The 23,825-nt window shown below is 39.5% G+C and overlaps 1 protein-coding gene across 12 annotated transcripts in view; it reads right to left on the reverse strand.

Annotated features, from left to right (window-relative positions):
• ANKS1B (ankyrin repeat and sterile alpha motif domain containing 1B) overlaps positions 1-23,825 on the reverse strand; it is a 1,280,047-nt gene that overhangs the window by 319,500 nt on the left and 936,722 nt on the right. For all 12 annotated transcript variants that reach the window (XM_054442265.2, XM_054442272.2, XM_054442268.2 and 9 more), the window contains one exon: positions 1,541-1,693. In XM_054442265.2, coding sequence (XP_054298240.1) covers positions 1,541-1,693 — 153 coding nt within the window. The remainder of the gene's footprint in view (positions 1-1,540; positions 1,694-23,825) is intronic.

Here is a 23,825-nt window from a genome sequence, read left to right on the forward strand (position 1 = left end):
CCTATTGAAATCCATTCTTTACAATGGGAGATTACTGCTAATGCTAGCTAGGTGAGTGATTCATGTGCTACCTATTATAAATATTAATTCTTCAATGGGTAGCAGTGTGATTCAGAAAATGTTACATAGGGATATTTTTCAAGCTATTCCATTAACTAATTAACTGGGATGCAACTTAAGTTGGAAGCTTGTTTGGTTGATGTATGGAAGGTACCCCTTTAACAAATATCTATGAGTAGCCATGTGATGAGTGTCAAGTTCTTGACAGAGAATTGAAATCTTAGCCTGCCGCGACCAAAAAGCAATACTGTTTCAGTTAGTTCCGTTGCCACACAGACTGAATGAAACTAACCAAAGGCTTTATGTTAGCCAGACAATGAGTCTCTTCTGAAGTAATGATAGCTTTTGTGAGGGCATTAAGAAGCAAAAAGTTAAGAAAGAGTTACTTATGGCCATACAATCACATTAATTTGTCTTTTTAATGTGACTTTTAGATTCAAGAACAATTTCTATATGATGTTCTAGAAAAGACATTATTTTTTCAGAAAGACTTTTAAAAGCAAGGAATAATTAGTTACTAATAATAACCATCATTTAAAATAAGCAATGGTATGTAATGTGTAGAACCTGGACTTTTGGTGAGAAAGTGACATAAAGAGTAGAACAGAGCACTTTTGAACCAGCAGAAACTTATTTGCTTTATCTCTTAGTTCATAAATGCCATTTTTCCCGAATAATTTACTATAAAACTAAAACTATTCTTTAAAAAACTGAGTGATTTCTCATTGTTACTGTTAAAAAGAAATGTGTGCTATGCCAAATATAATTCAAATGAATGACCATTTTATGTTAAATTTTCATCTTATTCCTTCATTTATGCTAGAAAATAACAAAAGTAAAAATGCAATGAGAAAAGCATCAAAATCATGTATGCAGATTTAGTTGATCTCTTTGGGCTTGACTATATGGCAACATATGTTGGCCAGTTTTTATAGGAAATCTATGCTAAGTGTATGAATAAAACAGAGACAACATAAGATTAGACACTAGCTTCAGAAAACAAAATTTTGATAATACAGCAGCCTATTTAGTAAGAATGAAAGCAGTCTCTTGGAGGGTGGGATTTGTATATGTGATTAAGAAATAGAGACAAGGAAACATGATAGAGATAGAAAACTAAAAAAAATGATAATTTAAATCTTTAACAGTGAATATGAGCAAAGATCAGAATAGGAACCTATTTATTATCATATCTATATCCCATAACTGAAAAAATTTCCTAAAAAGGAAAACACAAAAATGCTTGGAAGATTTTCTTGGATAAGGCAAAATACCCTGAGAGTTCTCTCTTTACCTCTTAGTTCCCCCACATTAAAACTTCAAAAGACAATGACTCTGGAGCTTGAGAGAGATCGATATTTAAAATAGAAGGCGTATCTATAAATCCCCATTGGATGTCCAAACAGTTATAAAAAAAGAAAAATAAAATTTCATTTATCAAGGGTTGAATAGTTAAGGTGTCACTAAGAGACCAACTTACATTAATAAGTTCAACCTCCCAGATTTTTTTCAACAGGTCCATCGAAGTGTAGCCATTAATTAGAAAGGCTTTGGTGTAGTCGCCCAGTTCAATGGAATCCAGCCACTCAGCTACAGAGGTGGGATGGTAGCCATCATGCCCAATGGGTCTCATCTGTAATGAAGAAAATTACATTAGGATTAAACTGTATACTTTGTGTCCCAACAACAGAATGCAGATTTCCCCTTGAAAATTTATTTGACATGAAGAACAGATCTTTCTGGAGATGGAAACAAGGGAAAAGAAAACACTTTCTGATGTGTTTTCACAATTCTAAATCAATAATTTTCACGCTGAATTAGTTTTCAAAATATACACAGAAATTTCCAATTTAGCTGCTAGATTAACTCTATATTTGGAAGAGCTAAACATGTCAAACTTCTGTCATAGACATTATTGGCATTCTGCCGGGTGGAATTAAAAATGATGTCAGTTGAATGGTATTAAATTCGACGCAAAAGTCACCAGGAAGTGCACTTTCAACATGTAGATGATAATTCTCATATGCACAGCACCAAAGCATGTGAAAATACTGCATGACTTCAACATTCAAAGGGAATTTGTGCTTATGCAAGACATGTATTGGAGGTAGTGCAAACATGCTGGAGAAACATACTGCTGCGGTGAACCAGTAAAGGAGAGGCCTTTGGGTATTTTAAGACCATGTGTTCTGCATCGACTCTACAGTATGTTAGACATGAATAGAGAACTTGCTGGCAGACAGGCATCTATTTTTTGTCAGCTATATACAGATTTTTAAAAAATAGGAGAACAAAGAAATGTGACAGCAACATAATGTTTCTGAGTTTAAATTGGAGTGTGAAAGTAATTTAAGCAAGAGGAACTTCTGGGTTTAAAATTTTGTATGGATTATTCTGGTCCTTTAGCTTTTATTTGAAATTGTAGCTGAATCTGTGGTTCTTGGTTTTTGAAGTGACTCACTTCTAAAACTTGGGCTGCTTTGCATGCCACGCCGTATATCTAATACTTCAGTTATTCAGGAGAGCTGGCACCTCATCAACCTGATGGGGGCCTTCGGTAAAATTCACGATGGAAACAGCAAGGCTGGGCAAAACACAACATAGATTTTCCTCTTTCTTTGATTCAAAGAGATAAATATTAATGGAAATTTATATGATTCTGATTTGCGAGCAGAGAAAAGATTAGTCTGGGCATCAGGGATTCAGATTAATCCCTGATTAATTCAGAAACATGGTAAGCTTTCTATCACTATGCATGGTTCTCATTTTTGAGATTCTCCCTACTCCTTCATTTTAAAGTTACTTTTTCTCTTTTCCTGTTGTTCTGCTCCCCATTCTAGGTTCCATTTCAAAGTTTAAATGTTCTCTGTTTTATTTTATTTTATTTTTTTTGAAATGGAGTCTTGCTCTGTTGCCCAGACTGGAGTGCAATGGTATGATCTCAGCTCACTGCAACCTCCACCTCCTGGGTTCAAGCAAGTCTCATTCCTCAGCCTCCCAAGTAGCTGGAATTACAGGTGAGTGTCACCACGCCTGGCTAATTTTTGTATGTGTCTCTACTAAGAGACAGAGTTTCACCATGTTGGCCAGGCTGGTCTCGAACTCCTGACCTCAAGTGATTCACCTGCCTTGGCTTCCTCCCAAAGTGCTGGGATTACAGGCGTGAGCCACTGCTCCTGGCCTAAATGTTCTCTATTTTAAAGTTAGAGTGCAATTTATTATTTACATTAGAGTCTGAACTTGGTCAGACTTTTGTACTTCACTTTTACATTGACTGACCCATTTCAGCTATTCATTAAATATTTGTTCATGTAACACTTAACTCTGTGTTTATTATGTGGTAGCTACAAATGTAAATGACAACTCAGCATTTGCAGAATGAAAGTCAGTGGCATTCACAAATACCTGGATGTTATGTATGTATAAGATCAGAGGCTAGGACCCAAAAGGGAGGCTCATAGATATTCGGTAGTTTCATATTCTACAGAGAATTACAAAAATATTGGAGCTGGGTACATTCTCCAGGCCTTGTTAAAAGGTGGTCGAACTAACTCTGTTAACCTAAATAATCACTCTGGCCCCAGGAATCTTCCTGACTGCCCCAGTGACATGAAATAAGAAAGAAAGGAAGAAAGTGAGAAACACTAAGGTTGAAGTTAACTGCTTAGTAGGGAGGTCTTGCCGTTGGCCCATCCATAAAGATGACCACCCCAGCAGTAGATACTGGGGACAAGCTTAGGGAGTCTTGATGACTAGATTTCGGTCAAAGTCAGTTGTCTCATACCAGAGAACTGTGCAATGGGGTTACCACAGGTTACCCCCAAGCACTTACACAACACTCTTTTGAGGAAGCAATTAGTGGCCATGTGACACACAGAGGGTGTTGATGGTCAGTGGTGACCAAAGAATCAGGGAACCTACGACAGGACTGCAAAGAAAATCTAGGTAAGTACAAAGACGTTTGCTTGTCCCTCTGCCAGAAAATTTAGAATCAGAAGAGAGAAGTGCCAGTCCCTTGGGGGAAGTCTAAACTTGGGGGAGGGGGAGGTGGTGAGGAAAATAAAACTGGAGGTTTCAAAAAATTGGAACTGAGCCTTCAACATTTTACATGGTTGGAAAGTTATTGGAAATGTCTGAGATGATATTTATAAATAGTAAAGGGAGGGTCAGTTGAGCTTGGTTGAATGATTGGAAAATAAAAAAAAAAAAAAGAACAGCAACCATCATATCAGGATTGCACTGAATGCAGGCTGTTCAGTGGTCTGATTACTCCTGTAAGGCAAGTTCTCCTAGACCAATCTTAAAGAGGTGAGAGGGAGGGAAATATTTGGTGGGAAGATGAAAGACAAGGGCAGGGTAGAGAGCACAACTGAAGAGACCTTGGAAATGGGTATGCTGAGGTGTACAGGGCAGTATTCATCCACCCACTCATTCAATAAATATTTAATCAATGCCTATTCTGATGAATGTTGTGGAAATGGTAGAGACCAAAACAGTCATAGTCTCTCCCTCATGGAGATTATAACTCTTAATTAAAATATGCGAACAGATGACCAATAAATTATGAAGGTTCTGCATACCTGAAGAGAGGAAACCATTAGAGCCAAATGCAGTTACAAAATTAACTTGACACATATTTAATGATATGCAGAATAGTTACTGTGCTGCACAATAATTTCTTCCAAAGCAATGATCCCATCTGTTCCTTTATTTCTGTCCCTACTGCCATTACCCTGTTTAGGTTCTTGTTAGTGCTTACAAAAACTAATGCAATAGCCTTCTACATGGTCTCCCACCTTTGATCCAGCTGGTATCTTGCTACTACCTTAGTCTTCCTAAAAGTCAGACCCTTAAGTGTACCCTTGTATAAAAACCTGTAGTGGCTCCTTCTCGAGAAAAGTCCAAATGTCCTATTCCAGCATTCAAGGCTGATTGGGATCAGCCTAATCTCCCACTCCTCTGCTACTGTGTACCCAATAAATGTAACTAGACACGAGTATGTCTAAACAGTACATTAAATTGCTAGGCATTCCCTGAAAATGACCTGTATATGACACAGTCATATCTTTGCTAATATAATTTCCATGCTTGGAATGCTTTTGCCCCTACTTCTGGAGTGATTTCTTCAGGACTAGCTTCTCTTCTTGAGCTCTGAGATGCAAATTTCTAACCATTTGTAGGACATCTCACATAAATGTCCTATAGGTGTCACCAACGTAAGTCAAAAACAAATTTAACTCCTTTAATTCAAAAACAGGCTCTCTTCCTCTTTTTTTGCATGTCAGTTAATGGGCAACTATTACTCCACTGTCCAAGCAGAAGCTTGGGAGTTATCTTACTTTCCTCTTTCTGTTTACTATCATATTCAATTAGGCCAACATGGTCTATCAATTTGATTTCTAAGATGACTCTCAATTCACTTCTCTTCTTCCAAAATGGACTTTGGAATATGACATTCCCAGCAGTGCTACGTATTTGTTGGGTGATCTTTGGCAAGTTACTCTTTCAGCCTGTTTCCTCTTTTTTAGAATAAGCATAATAATACCTATTCCAAGTGTTGTTGTAAAGATTATATGAAATAGGGAATATCAATTGCCTAGCACAGTGATTTGAATATAATAGCTATTCAATAATAACTCTTAGTTGTCTTTTCTCCCCATTGCCCTAAATTAGACCCATGCTTATTTTGAAATTGCATAATATTCTGCCATTGGCTGCTAGTCTTTTCAGCTTCCAATCAAAGCTCTCCTCTCTCATCCCTTCCTTCTTCCCCTATTTCCTTCCTTCTTTATCTTGTTTTAGAAAAGGTTTGCATTGCTAACATCTTTACCCCTCTCCCCTTCAGCTGACAGTTATTTTTTAGAAACATGTTTAACGAGGTCACTCAAGTCGATTGAACTGTTTATTCCAATTCTTCGTTCTCTTACTGTATTAGAATTATGCCCCTGTGCCCTTTGCCAAGGGATCGACATTATGTCTCAGTGTGGCTGGAGTTACTTCCCAGTCTCATCAATGCTGGCCAATAGGATGCGTGAAGTGTCAGTGTGGCGGTTAGAGACGAGGTCTCTGTGCTCCTGTGTTCTACCAATTTTTCAGTGTTCATATGCTCTCTCATAAGAATAGCAAGTGCTGAGAAGTTGCATAACTCCTGGTTCTAGGAGAAAGATGAAGACTTGTGGAGCAAACCTAAATTTAACCCAAAGCTTGGAATCTACCCTAGCTCGATGGGGCTCAGGAAAGTCCTGCTGAAGTTAGCTGAAGCACAGCAGACCCATGAGAAAGAAAAAAATATTTTTTGTTGTTGTTTCTGTGAACTACTGAAATTTTGATTACAGGGAAAAACTGAATAGAGTCACCCCTTGTTTAAAATCCCTTGGTGTTTATCCGTTATGCCTGTGGAATATAACTCAGACCTTTTAATTTATGAATCTATTGGCAAATGCATCTTCATGAGACTGAGAAAGATTAGGGATGCTGAGTAAGCAAACATCAGTATGCTTCCCAAGCTACCTCATTGTCATGCAGAAACTCTGCATGCCACATCTTTTTTTTTTTTTTTTTTAAGACAGAGTCTCACTCTGTCACCCAGGCACCCAGGCTGGAATGCAGTGGTACAATCTTGGCTCACTGCAGCCTCCGCCTCCTAGGTTCAAGCAATCCTCCCACCTCAGCCTCCCTAGTAGCTGGGACCACAGGTGTGCACCACTATACCTGGCTAATTTTCTTTTGTATTTTTAGTTGAGACCAGGGTTTCACCGTGTTGCCCAGGCTGGTCTCAAACTCCTGAGCTCAAGCGATCTGCCCGCCTCAACCTCCCAAAGTGTTGGGATTACAGGCGCAAGCCACTGCCCCTGCCCTATATGCTGCATCTTTATTAACCCTAAACTAAGTAATTCTTTACTGTTTGAGTTTGATTTTTGGGGCATAATCCACTGTATATGTAATATACCTCCACACCTTTGCTCATGCCATTCCCTCTGCTAGGAATATAGTTTCTACTTTTTCTCCTAATGAAATTCTATCTATCCTTAAAAGGTCGTGTTTAAACATTACCTCCTGTGTGAATCTTTCTCTGATGTTACCATTATTCCACCGAAAAATCATATCTTCTGCTAGATTTCTGTAGTATTTTCCATAGAGTTCTATTATAGTATTATTGAAGTCTGCTTTCAATAATAGAGAAGTGAGTATCTGTCTTCTTCATTGGACTGCCTACCCCTTGGTGAAGAAATGAGGTGTTAATCATTTTTGAAGTCCCTAGATCGTCCAGCAGAGCATCTCACACACGGCAAGCATATGCTAAATGTTTGTTAAATTAAGTGACTTAATGAATACATGAAGACAAAATGACAAATTCATTTCAGTGGCTTGGTATCCATTTGTGGGAGAGATTTGTATTTTGTACTCCATGTTATGAAAACTAAGGTTATCTTTTTCAGCCTAACAATAACATTCATAACTATTTAAAACCTCCATATATCAAGAACCAATTCCAGATAGGATATTGTGTTACAGAATGCAATGGACTTTGTTTCCATAGCACAGAAAACTTGATTCTATTAGCCATGTAGCCATAGGCAAGTCACCTCATCTCTCTAAGCTTCAGTGGTGTCAGCTATAAAATGAAGGTATTGGACCAAGGATCTCAAAGCTGCTTTATAATTCCTAAATTTTGCAATTCCATGACTTGTAAATTAATTTTAAATTAGTATCCTATTTGTTTACCCAGGAAAGAAAAAATAAGCCCAAAGACAAAACTAAAATTCATATATATATATATATATATGATAGGACGTGTAGACTAAAGGTCAGATGGCATTCACATTTCTTTCATGTATCTTCAGCAGTACCCACAGGGAGCACTGTGACTGCATTCTCAAATTAGCAATGATGAAACTTTTTTTCCAGCGGGAACATCTGGCAAGACAGGGCTAGGAAGTGACAGCTCCATGGGCCTGCCAGGCCAGCAGTGCTGCTAAGCATGAACGGGAGTCAGGCTCACTCTATAATCTGAGAGGCAGAGTGGTGAGCAGGCAGCAGGCATTCATTACACAGGCTCGCAACAAGGCAATTTGATTCAATTAGCTGAATTCCGAAGTCTGGAAAAACCTAAGCTGAGACAGAAATTCGAGATAGCAGTGAAGCTTTAGTCTTGGGAAAATTGAGATATATTAACATATTTTTTTTTACCAAACGCCTTCCTTGTTCTTGTTCCACCCAAATGACTTTCCTCCAGGAGTTTTTTAGAGCATACTTGGCCTCCGAGAGAGTACGCTGTTAACGTCCCAGGTGGTACAGCAGGCAGAGAAAACACAGGACAGTGCTCTGTGGAGTTCTGGGGTTGAGGGGGGTCAGCTACGGGGCAGCTGAACAACCCATGCTCTGAGACTGCTTGATCGAGTTCAACCAGAGTAACTCTTATTTTATGCGTTTTATACAAGTAAGAGGAAGAAAGGTTTTCTCGGCTTTAAAAAAAAATGTTTGAAAACCACGAATCTAGAAGACTTTTATAAGATTACATGACCACTATGGTTTTATTTTCTTTTAACTTTTTTAGCTTTATTTGAAATATTATGGATCTGCTATATATATGTGGTTTTATATATATATATATATACACACACACATATACCTATATACACATCACACACACACACACACACACACACACATATATATACAGAAAGAGAGGGCAAGAGCCTGTCATTCCATCATTCTTTCTCTTTGCCTGAAGCCAGCATTTTCTGTGCAGATAAGGATAATATCTTATGAGATGACGGAGCCACAAGATGGAAGGTACAGCAGGAGGAAGGCAATAAAAACAGGTAAAAAAAAATAAATAAAAAGAGAGAGAAAGGTGATATACATTATAATAGCTTTGGGATTAAATGAGAAAAGTAGTTCTTGATGGGACAACTTATTAACCTAGAATTATGATATTGGCATGGTATTTAGAACAAGAGGATAAGGAACCCTGAAAAGCCAATAATGGATTAGACAGGTATTTTTATGTCCAAAAGTGTTAGAAAATTGAGAAAAAGACTACTTGTTGTTCCCTTAAAATTGTCCTCTCTTCTTCCACATAACGGGGTTAAATTGGGTTCATGCCTGCCGGACTAGAGACAAGATACATCAGCTTCTTTTCTGGTTGCTGCTGTGAAAATATGGTTGAGCCTGTGGAATGCTAATGAAAGTGTTGCATGTAACTTTCAGGTCACCTCCAGCTAAAAGAAGTTCCTTGACCTAGAATTCCTCTTTTTGCTTCATCTTCCTATAAGCTGGAACATCAGTGCCTGCAGTCCAGCTTTGACTACACAGGCAAAACAATACCTTGGAGTTTGGGAAATGCTTCTCAGACCTCAACGTGCTTAGGAATCCTGCAGAGAATCTTATTACCAGACGATTCTAATTCTGTTATTTGGAGGGAGGATTGGAGATTCTGCATTTCTAACCAGCTTCCTGGTGATGCTAATGCTGTCAGTCCATGGACCACACTTTGAGTAGTAGTGCTTTGGAGGATGACAGAGCAACAAATAGAAGGTCCTCAGTCTTTCCAGAATTGCATAGAGCAAAGCCACCTTGTAAACCTGCACTGCTCATTTCAAGACTATTATATGAGAGAAATTAATATTCCATTCTTTAAACCACTATATTATGAATGTCTCTATTTCAGTATCATAGCCTTTCCTTGAATACAAACATAACTAAAAATAAGGCAGTTTCATGTAGAACATTTAAATGAAGCCTGTACTTCCATTTGACATTACATTGTATTATCTCTTGTTTTGTGGAGCCATAAGTTTTCACATCTGTTATCGTTAAAGAAGCTTCATTTCCTTTAACTGTGTTTGTTGGCATTTCTCTGTCAATCACAGCATCATCCCTTTGTAACAACTATCCAAGGGATAAGAGGGGAAAAATGCAGGGAATCCCCATGTTTCTAGCTTGGATATCTGGGCAAATGGTGGTGTTAACAGCTAAAAGAAAAGAAAATAGACTGGGATGACATGAATAATTTTGAGACATGAGAAATTTAGGATGCTATGCTGCGGAATGGCACTTTAAATTTGGAGAAGTCTGGGGAGACATGCGGCCTTGGCATCAAAGTACAGGTGAGAGTGTTGGCAACTCCACTTATTAGCTATCTGACCTTGAGTAAATTACTCATACTTCCTAAGCATCCATTTTCTGATTAGTAATGTGAAAGATTAAAAGAATATCTATCACTGAGGGTTGCCATATGTATTCAATGAAGCTACACAAGGAGAATTTAGCACAATACTTGGCACACAGAAGCACTCAATAAATCTTTATTTTTATTGTGAGAGCTGAAATCATGCACAGGTAGGACGGCAGAGGTGACTTTGTAGTGTGAGAAGAGAAGTGGCCTGAGAATGAACCAACACTTTCAATGAATAAGGAACAGATAAGAATAATACTCAGGAGACCAAAGAAGGAATGGTCAGGACAAGAAGACAAATGGGGGAAATAAGAATGCCAAGGAGAGTGTGGTCAGCAGTGAGGGGATGCTGCAGAGAAGTCTAACAAAATGATGAAGGAGAAGGGTTTGTGGGATCACAAATAGGTCATCAGAAATAGGTCACCAGACACCTTATTGAGAAGAGCACAGAAGCTGAGCTGCCCTAGGTTGGGGTGTGAGGTAGAGATGAGGAAGTGGTTAAGTGCAATCTAGATCATTCTTTTGGGGAGTTTGTATGGGAAGAAAAGGGGGAGATGAGATTTTAGAAAGCACAGAGGAAAACACATGGAAAGGGGTAAGAAATGAGGACTCAGGGTTGAGAAGGGTCAGAGTCATAAAACAGTAAGTTCCAGGGTGCAGTGGAGATTGCAGGGGAGGGCCTGCCTTTTGCTTTGACACTTTGCCCTCCTTTCTTGAAATTACAGATCTGACAAGGATAGTTGGAGCTAACTTCAGGGTGAATACTCTGTGTTAAAACAGTGCGAGTGTTTGGAAGCTACATGGTTTAGACTTGGTGAGAGCTGGATGCTTGTATGTGAAGTACATGTGACCTTCTGCTGAAGGTCCTCACGTGGGCAAGGGCTGTCACCCATGTCGTCTTCACTCCTCGGATACAAACACAGCAACCTATCGTTTACACAGACCCACCAGTGCCGATATCCCTGATGTGCCAGGCTCAGCGACTTAAACTTGCCTAGGAAGCTGCCATGGACCGTGGCTTCTCTTTTCCCATCTGGATGTACTTTGTACACTCAGATTTCCTGCCTGATATGGCTTTCGTAATACAGATAGCTGATATCGTCAGGTACTTCCCTCTATTCTGGCTCCTTGTTCTAGACTCTTCTGCTCTGTCCTGCTGCTACCCAAGTCTTGGACTAACAGCAGTCCTGAAAATAAACGAGGACAAGCAGTGCTAGCAGACAGTGTGCTGCCAAGTCCAAATGCAGGTCTATCAAGTAGTGTGAGGATCAAATCTCCTACAGGCTGTGAGACCTGGGCTTAGACATCACTGTGCTGTTTCATCAGTGGCTCTTAAAAGGCTGATTGAACATAAAAGAGAAAGGCTGATCTTCTGACCACGGGGCCCCAGAAAAAAGTCTACCCATTACCATCTGAGTGCTATCTATGGCAGTGCAACTTTGCTGGGAGAGACGTCTCCAAAACACTGAGCACTGTTAATGATAAGAACATCATTTAACAATGATGTGGGACTTTAAAGAGTCTCAAGTGATTTCACGCATGTCACCTCAGTTGTAAAGTGTTTTAGGTGATCTTTAGGAAGACGCCTTTTAAGGAGTCTGAGAGCCTGAGTATCCCATATAATTATATTCCTTCTGTGGGAATGGAAAGGATTAATATACTGTGACTGTTGCTGGAAAGCAAGGAGTAATAAACTCTCTGTGTTGTGCATCTGTAGCAAGGGAGGTATACATGTACAAATACGTCTGCTACTTGCAGCTCCTTTGTTTACAATTAGACTCTGTTATGGATACAATTTCTATAAAATAATAAAGAGAAACATAAACCCTCAGAAGTAAGAAAACTGTGTCTGATGTCACTGTGGACTCACAGCTACAGAAAGTGGTAACCCCTCTATTATTTTTCCCACCACCGACTGAGCCTTACTGATTTGGGGTTCCTTGAGTGTTCAGATATTGAAGACTCCCAGCTGTAGGCATAAGGCAGAAGCAGTGAAGAAGTAGTATCTGGATATTACTGATACTACATTTTTGGGAAATAAAGGGAAAGGAAAGTGCTTTGGACTAGACACTGCCTCTTAATGGTCTAGGCTTTCTATTTCGTGAAGAAGAGAAATGAATTAAGGTCTAGCCCAGAGAGGGCCTGAGGTATCCCTAATTTTGAAAAGTCTTAGATCATGGAGTAAAACAGAAGTGAAGCAATGGACAGCAATGAAGGACTAGATTAAAAAATGTTTTCAAGACACATAGGGGATCAGCTTCCAACAGCACAGAATAGCTTAGAAGCACTAGACTGGCCCCGTCTCTAGTCATCAGGGATAGGGGGCACCCCCTCTGGACAAAGGCACTGCGAAGACTACAAGTTAAAGGAGTTAAGTTGCCAATGCAGCCAAGTTCTATAAAGCATCCTTGGGAAAAAAGGTCAACCACTACAGCAACAACTACAAAACAATCTGTCTTATTTTAAGCCGTGTGTGTGAGCTACTAGTCAGGCACTGCTCTTTTTAGCTTCATCTGTGCCCAGGGAGATTAACTCTATCTGTAGCAGCACTTGAGAAATGCTATCTGCCATGTAGGATCTGTGTGGGATGCAGATGAAAAGACCAGTAGAGCCATAACACGGTAGACATATAACATGGTCCTTGGGGTTGAATTATTTTATTGAATGGTTTTGTTGTACCTCTGCCTGAAGCTTTGGGTAAAAGAGGTGTTTTTAAAAATTTAATAAAAGGAAATGTTTTTACCAGCTTTTCATTTCTAAAATTCTTGTTGAGGTAATGTTGACCCTAGAGCCTTTTGTTAAACATGTCTATTTGTTTTGATATGTTTCCTTGTTGCAAAGTTTTTTTTATGAAGCAAGAGTTCAGATTAAAGATGAACAGAGGATTTACTGCAACTAGAATATGGAGCTGAACAATGTTCACTAGCATTCACATTTCCAAGCTCTACTAGTGATGTGAACTATATTTAGAAAAAAGACATGTGGTCTCTTTTTTTCTCTGACAGTACATGTTTTCTGACATTCATGCAGCTATTTGGTGGTTATATAGTACACTGCTTTGCTCTTCAAACAGAAACTTTAAATCCTACTATTAATCAGGAATATCATTTGCATATTTTTAGTCTTAACTAAAATAATTTCCCCAAACTTGAATCTTCAGAAGGTAATGAATGCCCTGAATGTCAATTCTATTTATTTGATATTTAAAAACCATGTCCTTTCTCAGAGCCTCCAGGCACATGCATAATAACATCATCCACAGAAGTACTTCAAGCAGACAAATGTACCACACAACCAGAGTTAGCAGTATACAAATGAATAACTTATGTTCTACCTGGGTAGAGCAGTACAAAATATATCATTCACATTGTGGTCAAACATGAGTATACTCACGTTCACTTAGGGAGTTACAAAAATGAGGACCTACCATCCATTCCTTCCATCCATCCATCCATCCATCCATCCATCCATCCATCCATCCATCCATCCATCCATCCATCCCATCCATCCATCCATCCATCCATCCATCCATCCATCCATCCATCCATCCATCCCATCCATCCATCCATCCATCCATCCATCCAACCATCCATCCGTCCACCCACTTATTTACTCAACAAATACTAACAGTATGTTTGCTATATTCTAAGCACTGTTCTGGATGTGTCAGTGAACAAAACATATGAAGGTGCCAGTCCTTGTGGAGTTTACCTTCTAAGTGGGGAAGACAGGTAACAATTAATAAGCATAATATATAAAGTATATAGTCTGTTAGAAGGTGATAAGTGCTGTGAAAAAAAGAGAAAGTGCAGTGGGGGGATCAGAAGTACTGGAGTGTGTGTATGGTGTGACAGGTGCAGTATTAAATAGTGTGGTTAGGGGAAGTTTCATTCAGAAGAGAAGATTTGGACAAAGATTTAAAGACAGTGGATTGGCCGGGTGCAGTGACTCATGTCTGTAATCCCAGAACTTTGGGAGGCCGAGGAGGGCAGATTGCCTGAGCTCAGGAGTTCAAGACCAGCCTGAGCAACATGGTGAAACTCCATCTCTACTAAAATACAAAAAACCAGCCAGGCATGGTGGTATGTGCCTGTAATCCCAGCTACTCAGGAGGTTGAGGCGTGAGAATTGCTTGAACCTAGGAGGCAGAAGATGCAGTGAGTTGAGATTGTGCCACTGCACTTCAGCCTGGGTGACAAAGCAAAACTCTGTCTCAAAAAATGAAAAAATAAAAAATAAAGACAGTGGATTGGCTGTGTTGAGGGTGAAGATTTCAAGTAGAGGGAACAGCTAGAGCAAAGGCCCTCAGGAAGGAGGGTCCAGCATATGTTCAAGAAATAAGAAGAAGACCAATGGGGTTGGAGCAGTGTGTGGGCACAGAGAAGAAAGGGAACCAGGGGCCAGATAAGTGAGGGCTTATAAGACCTGGCAAGGATTGGCTTTCAATCTGAGGGAAATGGGGAGTCAGTGTATGCATTTGAGCAGAGTTGTGACATCATCTGGCTTACATTTTAGCAGAATCACTTTGACTGCTGTGTTGAGTAAAGCTAATAGAGAGGTGTTTTCAGAGGCTGTGGAAGTAATTCAGAAGGAAGGGGCTAGTGGCTTGGACAAGGTACTAAAGTAAAGGCAGCAAGAAGTAGTTAGATTCTGGGTATCTTGACGGTAGACCAGCATAATTTCCGGACACACAAAATAAAATCATCCTTGTTCTCTAACATGAATCAGGAATCTGTCAGTTTGATGGCTGCAGCTGTGTGTCATGGGTCTCAGCTTGAAGAGGACTGTACTCATTCATCGTGTGTGGGAACGTATGGGTGACTGGCAGGGACAGGCTTGCAGCAGTCTGTGCTCAATGAGGATTCCAGGGGCCTGGAAAGACTCTGCTCAGAGATTCAAGGAATAATAGAGGAGTATCAGAGAGAATGGGTGATTCTGAATGATTTTAAAATCTGGCACTCTGACTGTGCCCTGGCCAGTCTCCCATGGACCATCCCTTAAGATGAAGAGGTTTCAATTAAATAGCTGTATCATGAAACATTTTTGGACATTGAGAACAAAAGGAGTTGGCAGAATTGGCACCAGCAACTTTGTCAGCAAGAAGAGATGGTGCCATATTGCAGATATTGGTGCCCTCAACATTGGGCACCAGCAGTTGGCAATGATGGCCACTTTGGCAGGCTTCAGTGGCACTGGCAGAACATTCAGTTGGCATTGGCTAAGGTGCCCTTGGTGGGAAGACACTGGGTATCATAGCCAGAGACACAGACATCGGTACCTTTGACACATTGGGCACCTCCAGCTCTGAAGCAGCCCTTGGCATTCATGAGTGGCAGATTTGGCACCTTCAGTGAGTATGAACAGGACTGAGAGCACTTTTGGTAGGTCCTGGTGGCACTGTCTCAAACCTTGGTGACAGAAAACATCACCACAATAGGCTAGAGCAAGAGAGGCAGAAAAGGGCAGATGTCTCATGGTCAGCGGTAGTCTAGTTAACAGTGCACGTGTGACAGGAAACACTTTGAATGAATCATTACGAGGAATTTCAGTAAGGCCTAGAATATGCAAAGAAGTGTTGCTCTATGATTGTTGCTGTTATCCTATTTTGAAGCCCCGGTTGGAGTTCCTGAAAACCCCTTTTATATTTATAGTTAAGAACTATTCCACTACCATTGGAGTGAGAACAGCAGTCACAACAAAAAATAGCTTGATCCTTAGGAAAATGTTTCCAGCCTCATAGTCTGTTGTATGTGCATGTGTCTGCGTGTGTGTGTGTGTGTGTGTGTGTGTGTGTGTGTGTGTGTGTTTGTCAGTCCAGAATTTCTAATTATCTCAGACAATGGAGTGACTAAGAATCTTCAGCTCTACTTATGGGAATCCCCAGTAGAGTCACTCTTACAATAGTTTTAGTAGTTATTATTTATTTAATTCAATAAGAATTTTTAGGCACTATAGTGCATCGTATATATAACATCATCCTAGATATTGTATATCTAGGACAATATATATAACATCATCCTAGATATTACATAAATGCAAAAGGGAATAAAGTTCCTACCTTCCAGGAATATGTAATTTCCTTGGGTATACATTTGAAATACATGCAAATAAAGTTCTGTGTCACTTAACAACAGGGATACATCAGAATGCGTCCTTAGGTAATTTTGTCATTGTGAGAACCTCATACAGTGTACTTATGCAAACCTAGATGGTATTACCTGCTACCCACCTAAGCTATTGCTCCTAGTCTATAAACTTGTCCAGCATGTTACTGTACTGAAAACTGTAGGCATCTTAACATAAATCACTAGGTGATGGAAAATTTTCAGCTCTATTATAATCTTATGGGACTTCTTATATATGTGGTCCATCACTGAACCAGATGTTGTTATATGGCACATGACTGTATACAAAGATAAGTGCCAGTTTTTATAAGTTCTAGAAAAAAAAATCCTAGAGTGGATTGGAGACATTTGGGTGAGTTTCTTTTATAGTTTCTCTTGGGGTTAATATACGGTGAAGTAAGTGATTGTATGTGTGTTTGTGTGTACATGTTTGTCAGAGGGGGGGATGCAGGTGGGAGGGGTGGGGGGCAGAGACAGAGAGAGAGAGAGAGAGATAGAGAGAGAGAGAGAGAGAGAAAGGGAGGGTGAATATGGACATCCATTTCTCCTTATTGTCCCTAGTCCTAGTCCTAGCAGGCACAGGCAGCATCCTCTGTCTGAAGTGACTCCTTCAATGTCCTAGTTGGCTAAAAACACCTGTTCATTCTTTGAGATTCAGTTCAAGCACCATCCACCTGTCCAAAAAGCCTTCCCTGATCCCCATGCATTTAGCTCTTCTCTCCTCTTGTAGCATTTTCCACACAGTATTTTAGTTTTTGACATATCTATCTCTGTCTAAAATGCAGGCAGAACTCCTTGAGGCAGGGACCAAGTCTTCTCCATGTTTCCATTCCCATCTCTGGACTTAGCATAGAGCTAAAATGAATGGACAGTCTGATTGAATGGATGGACAATGAGCAATTTGCTGATGAATGTCTGTGCATGGCCGTGTGGGTGTTTGCAGACGTTATGCCTCTGGAGTTGCTCTAGCTTCCTTTCATCTGCCTCTGAGCCTGCTGGGTCTCGGGACACAAGGTAATTGTTACTTTATGTCTACATCACGTGGCACTTGGAAAAGTGATCTGGCTGAAGTGCTTGATAATGTAATTGAGTCCCAGAGGTGACAGGCAGGGAAATTGATCTCTCTATATTTACTGAAATAATCTCTTGTACATCTGTGGGGAAAATTTCACATTCAAATCTTTCTTATGACACATTTACCTCTTAGTATTTAGAAAATTGTAAATGCAATCCTTTGCCACCAAGCAGTAGCTTCCAAGTAAAGAAGGGGTTGAAGGTTAAAACTAATATAATGCATTGAAGGAAAAGCTTTTAACCTGTCAGGACTCTGTGATTCATAAATTATAACCTTAGAAATCATTTAAAGTGTATCCATTTAGCACTTATACCTTCATGAATTCATGGAACGACAAGTAAAGCTAAAATGTATTTCCTCTTGAAGACATGAAAGAGGAATCTTGCAGTTTCTTGGGTACTCGTTTCCTTTGATAAGGGCAGTAGTTATCTATTAACTTAAAAAAAAAAAAAGAAAAGCTGAATGTCTATTTACTAAAATACAAAGCAATAGACTTGTGTGAGATAGTAAAAATTTTTTCCCCAAGATGAGTATATTGATGGGTGATTCCACAGAGTACAGAGATGGGGCACTCCAGTAATAGGAAGTAGATGAAAGCAGTTAAGGGCATAGACTCTGGAGCCAGCCTGGCCAGTTTCAATCCTGACTCTGACACTTACTAGTGGTGTGACCTTAGGCAAGTTACTTAACTTCTTTGAGCTTTAATTTCTTCACCTGCAAAATAGGGATTTAATTTTGAGATTTAAATGTGTTAATTTTGAGTTCATCTGAAGAACTTAGAATAGTTCCTGGCATGTAGGCAATTTTCTATTTAAGTGATTGCTATTAACATAGGGGTTTGGCCCAGAATGTCTTTCTGGCACGCTGAGGAACATCTTGGGGAATGTGTATTCTTTAGGTAGAGAGTTCACTATGGGTCCACAGAAGACCAACCATCAGGCTAGAACCCAAAGCCAAACGATAGGTGGAAGGACTACTGGTTTGAAGTCGAAAATCTCATTGATTACCACCCCTCCTCACCCCCCCCCCCCCAAATAACCACAAAATACCATGTAATGAAACAGTGCTTAGCTTAGGGAAGGAAGAATAGTAACTATGTCACTAGTTTAGCCTGCTCCATTGAAGCTCACTATAGGTATTTGTTTGGGTTTGAAATTTTTGACTCCTTATAGCTTGAAGGACAAAATGATGAATGAAATTTATAGCCGGATTGATGGCACTAGCTGTATTTCAGCTGTAATAACCAGAGGATGGTTATTACGAATGAGAAAAAATAGCATCTCTATCTGCCTGTTAGCTAAACATATGTTTTGGATCACTTTTTGCTTGGAGTGTCATGAGTTATCACAAACTTCCACAACAAAGAAGTTTTCTTTTTTAACTTTGATTTATGTATTTTTTTTTTTTTTTAGAGACAGGGTCTCATTCTGCTGTCCAGACTGGAGTGCAGTGGTGGGATCATAGCTCTCTGCTCTCTAACTGCTGAGCTTAAGCAAACCTCCTGAGTAGCTAGGAGTATAGGTGTGTACCACCATGCCTGGCTAATTTTTTAATTTTTTTGGAGAGACAGGGTCTCACTATGTTGCCCGGCCTTGTCTTGAAGTCCTTCCCTCATGCGATCCTCCTGCCTTGGCCTCCCAAAGTGCTAGGATTACAGGCATAAGCCAACATGCCCAGCCACAACAGATAAGTTTTAAAGGTACATAGGAATGGCTTTTTGATTCATCTGTCTCCTTCTCCAGGAACCTACTCCTGATTCCCTGAACAGAGGAGACCTTCCCTTTTACTTAACATACAAAACTTGTATTTTTACTCCTATTATAGCTTGTTTCATGTTCTGACTTGTACTATATTAAGATCACTTGCATATTGGTCTGACTTCCTTTGCTAGACTAAAATCTTCTTGAAGGCAGATACTGTATAATTTCATCTTATTTTTCTCCTTGCACTGTGTCTTGGGACATAAGTAAATGCTCAATTCATTTGCAAACATAACTTGAACAGAAATATCTCACTTGAATGCCACTGATGGAAAATAAGAAATATAGCCAAATTCTATTCAACAATTAAGTTAGCACTTATTTCAATTGCATGGTAAAAGCAGGTGACAATGCTTTATTCAAAATGGTGAATATGCTGTTTTACAGTTTTTGTGTAAATGCACACAGTTCTGCTTTTCTATGAAATCACAATGCCTTTAGCAACTAAATGGAACTACACTGTCAAGATCTGACTGCTCAGCTTCTCAGTTCACTTCCATTCCATTCTATGCTATGTATATTTACATCAAGTCCTTGCTTCTAAGAGATGCAGACAGGAAGATCTCTCTGTATTAGGCTTATTCATTTAATCTCTCTCTCTCTTTTTTTTTTTTTTTTGAGATGGAGTCCCACTCTGTTGCCCAGGCTGGAGTGCAGTGGCAGTATCTTGGCTCACTGCAAGCTCCACCTCCCAGGTTCAAGTGATTCTCCCGCCTCAGGCTCCCAAGTAGCTGAAACTAAGGTGCGTGCCACCATGCCAGGCTACTTTCGCTATTTTTAGTAGAGACGGGGTTTCACCATATTGGCCAGGGTGGTCTTGAACTCCGGACCTCGTGATCTGCCTGCCTCGGCCTCTCAAAGTGCTGGGATTACAGGCATGAGCCACCGTGCTCTGCCCATTTAATCTCTTAAATAGGGAGGCATGAGTTATGACTTTAAACACCTTCTCTTCTAGCTTCTGATGGACTAAACAATAATCTTTAAGTATATTTCAAAATTATCAGTTTAGTAGATGACAATCAAATTGGAAAGTTTTGCCAGTTTCTTATCTAGAAGATGAATAATCTGCACTGTGAGAAATCCACTAGCTGACAGTAGAATGTTCACTATGCAATGCAGTCACGGGCATTTTTTAATCAGACTCTCTTATGTCAGTAATTGAGTTCTCTTCTGTTACTTCTTGGCTCCAGGCAAAAGCAACATCAAAAATGTATTGATTTTTGTTAATTTAGGGAGAATTTATCGAACAAATGCAAGTGGTCATAACTAATATTGAGTTCCTCTAAATGTCAGAAACTTCATATGCATTTTTGTATTTATATCTCACAATGACCTAATGTGATAAGTTCCACTATTATCTATTGTTTTATAGATAAGGACACTGGGATTACAGAATTTAAGTAACTTGGCCAAGGTGACACAAGCAGTAGGTGGCTAAACCTGGATTGAATTAGATTTAACTAAAAGCTCAAGAGAGTTATTTTTTGAGCCCCTGCAAGATTGCAAGTTCCTTACAGATGCCTTAAGTGGATTATTTAGCTTACTCATCTCATTATCCCCTTAGTATCCTTAGGGTGCTTTGAAGTACAGCGTTTAGACAATACAGTGGGGTGGTTAAGAACCTCTGTTAAGCTGCCTCAGTATGAATTCTAGTTTATCCACCTAAAACAGCATTCACAGATTCCCATCATTTTCTGTCCATTTCTTGCTTAATAGTTCTCCACAGCATTTATCATTACCTGAAATTATATAGTTTTACTTCTTTTTTTCTGGGTCCCTCACTAGAATTTAAGCTGCATGAGGACAGTGACCTTGTAGGTCTTGCTTCCTAACACCAAATTCTCAATAGCTAGTACAGTGCCTGGCATGCAGTAAGTGGTTTAAAAATATCTATTGAATGAATAAATAAAAGGAGATACATTTTGCTTACTGTTTATGCCTGGAGTAGTAATTTTCAATACAATTAATAGGCCAAATGAACCCTACCTCTTTTCTTGGTTCAGCTTCAAACATTCTTTTTAAAAGTGTATTTAATAGACACTAATATGTCCTGAATGGTAATGCCTAGGTTTTCTTCTAGGGTTTTTATGGTTTTAGGTCTAACGTTTAAGTCTTTAATCCATCTTGGATTAATTTTTGTATAAGGTGTAAGGAAGGGATCCAGTTTCAGCTTTCTACATATGGCTAGCCAGTTTTCCCAGCACCATTGATTAAATAGGGAATCCTTTCCCCATTGCTTGTTTTTCTCAGGTTTGTCAAAGATCAGATAGTTGTAGATATGTGGCGTTATTTCTGAGGGCTCTGTTCTGTTCCATTGATCTTTATCTCTGTTTTGGTACCAGTACCATGCTGTTTTGGTTACTGTAGCCCTGTAGTATAGTTTGAAGTCAGGTAGCGTGATGCTTCCAGCTTTGTTCTTTTGGCTTAGGATTGACTTGGCGATGCGGGCTCTTTTTTGGTTCCATATGAACTTTAAAGTAGTTTTTTCCAATTCTGTAGGCATGGGCAAGGACTTCATGTCTAAAACACCAAAAGCAATGGCAAGAAAAGCCAGAATTGACAAACGGGATCTCATTAAACTAAAGAGCTTCTGCACAGCAAAAGAAACTACCATCAGAGTGAACAGGCAACCTACAAAATGGGAGAAAATTTTCGCAACCTACTCATCTGACAAAGGGCTAATATCCAGAATCTACAATGAACTCCAACAAATTTACAAGAAAAAAACAAACAACCCCATCAAAAAGTGGGCAAAGGATGTGAACAGACACTTCTCAAAAGAAGACATTTATGCAGCCAAAAAACACATGAAAAAATGCTCACCATCACTGGCCATCAGAGAAATGCAAATCAAAACCACAATGAGATACCATCTCACACCAGTTAGAATGGCAATCATTAAAAAGTCAGGAAATAACAGGTGCTGGAGAGGATGTGGAGAAATAGGAACACTTTTACACTGTTGATGGGACTGTAAACTAGTTCAACCATTGTGGAAGTCAGTGTGGCGATTCCTCAAGGATCTAGAACTAGAAATACCATTTGATCCAGCCATCCCGTTACTGGGTATATACCCAAAGGACTACAAATCATGCTGCTATAAAGACACATGCACACGTATGTTTATTGCGGCACTGTTCACAATAGCAAAGACTTGGAACCAACCCAAATGTCCAACAATGATAGACTGGCTCAAGAAAATGTGGAATGTATACACCATGGAATACTATGCAGCCATAAAAAATGATGAGATCATGTCCTTTGTAGGGACATGGATGAAATTGGAAATCATCATTCTCAGTAAACTATGGCAAGAACAAAAAACCAAACACTGCACATTCTCACTCATAGGTGGGAATTGAACAATGAGAACACATGGACACAGGAAGGGGAACATCACACTCTGGGGACTGTTGTGGGGTGCGGGGAGGGGAGAGGGATAGCTTTAGGAGATATACCTAATGCTAAATGACGAGTTAATGGGCGCAGCACACCAGCATGGCACACGTATACATATGTAACTAACCTGCACATTGTGCACATGTTTCTAAAGCTTAAAGTATAATAATAATAAAATAAATAAATAAATAAATAGACACTAATATACCACATATGCTTTGGAAAACTCCACTTTATGTGCTTTACAAATATTGACCCATTTAATTCTATAGAGAAGGTGAAATCATTATATCCATTCTAAAGGTGAGGAACCAGGCACAGAAAGATTTAGAAACTTGCCCATGGTCAGACAATTAGGCAAAGAATGCAGCCAAGATTCAAACTCGGATAGTCTGACCATGTTCCCAACCATTCCATTATGCTGCTTCCTAGATTAATCCCATAAAAATGTCATTTCCCTGGAGTTTAATGCTCTAAAGATGTATCTTCACTTTCTCTTAGAGAATGACCTTCCATCTTGCCTATTTTTCCTTCCTCTCTACCCAGATTAAGAAGGAAAATAAATTAAGATTATTTTACTTATTGAAACAGCACAGTATGCTATCAGTGAAGCTTCTCTCAGGCTACCTTCAAGGATAAATAAGTGAATGACCCCGGTGGCTGCTGGACAGCTCACATGGCCTATATCTGCTTTTCTTCTTTTTCATATTTGTCTTTTTCCTGTATTTCTAGAGCTCTTGGATTCCTGCTTCAACTCTTCCTTCTAGCCTTGGGAAGGGAGTTCAGTGGTCCTTGGAGGCTGCAAAAACGGCCTTTTAAGCCTGAAATGTAAAAGGAAGTCTGATTTTATAAATGATCCCTGTTCTTGCTTTTAGTCAACTGGTTCTTTCATTTCCTGTCCCTTTTCAGTTTCTTTCACAAACACACAAGCAACTCACAGCCTTGGGTCTCTGATATAGCACAGTATTCACTCAGGAGACAATTGTCATGAGCACAGATATCTGGGATTTAGTTCCAGTTCAGTTACTAAGGAGCAATCTTCCTTGGGGCAAGTCAATTAATAGGACTGGGACTTAGTTTCCTCACCTGTGAAATGACTCCAGTGAGAGGAACAGCTGGAGATTTAAAGGTCCCTCCCAGCTCTAAATTGTGATTATTCTTTGACGAATTATGTAAGGAAGGGAAAGTGCTCAGATATCTAAAGCCCTATTTCTCTCACTACAGAT

Source organism: Pongo pygmaeus, chromosome 10, assembly GCF_028885625.2.
Source record: "Pongo pygmaeus isolate AG05252 chromosome 10, NHGRI_mPonPyg2-v2.0_pri, whole genome shotgun sequence".
In the NCBI taxonomy this organism is placed as follows: Eukaryota; Metazoa; Chordata; class Mammalia; order Primates; family Hominidae; genus Pongo; species Pongo pygmaeus.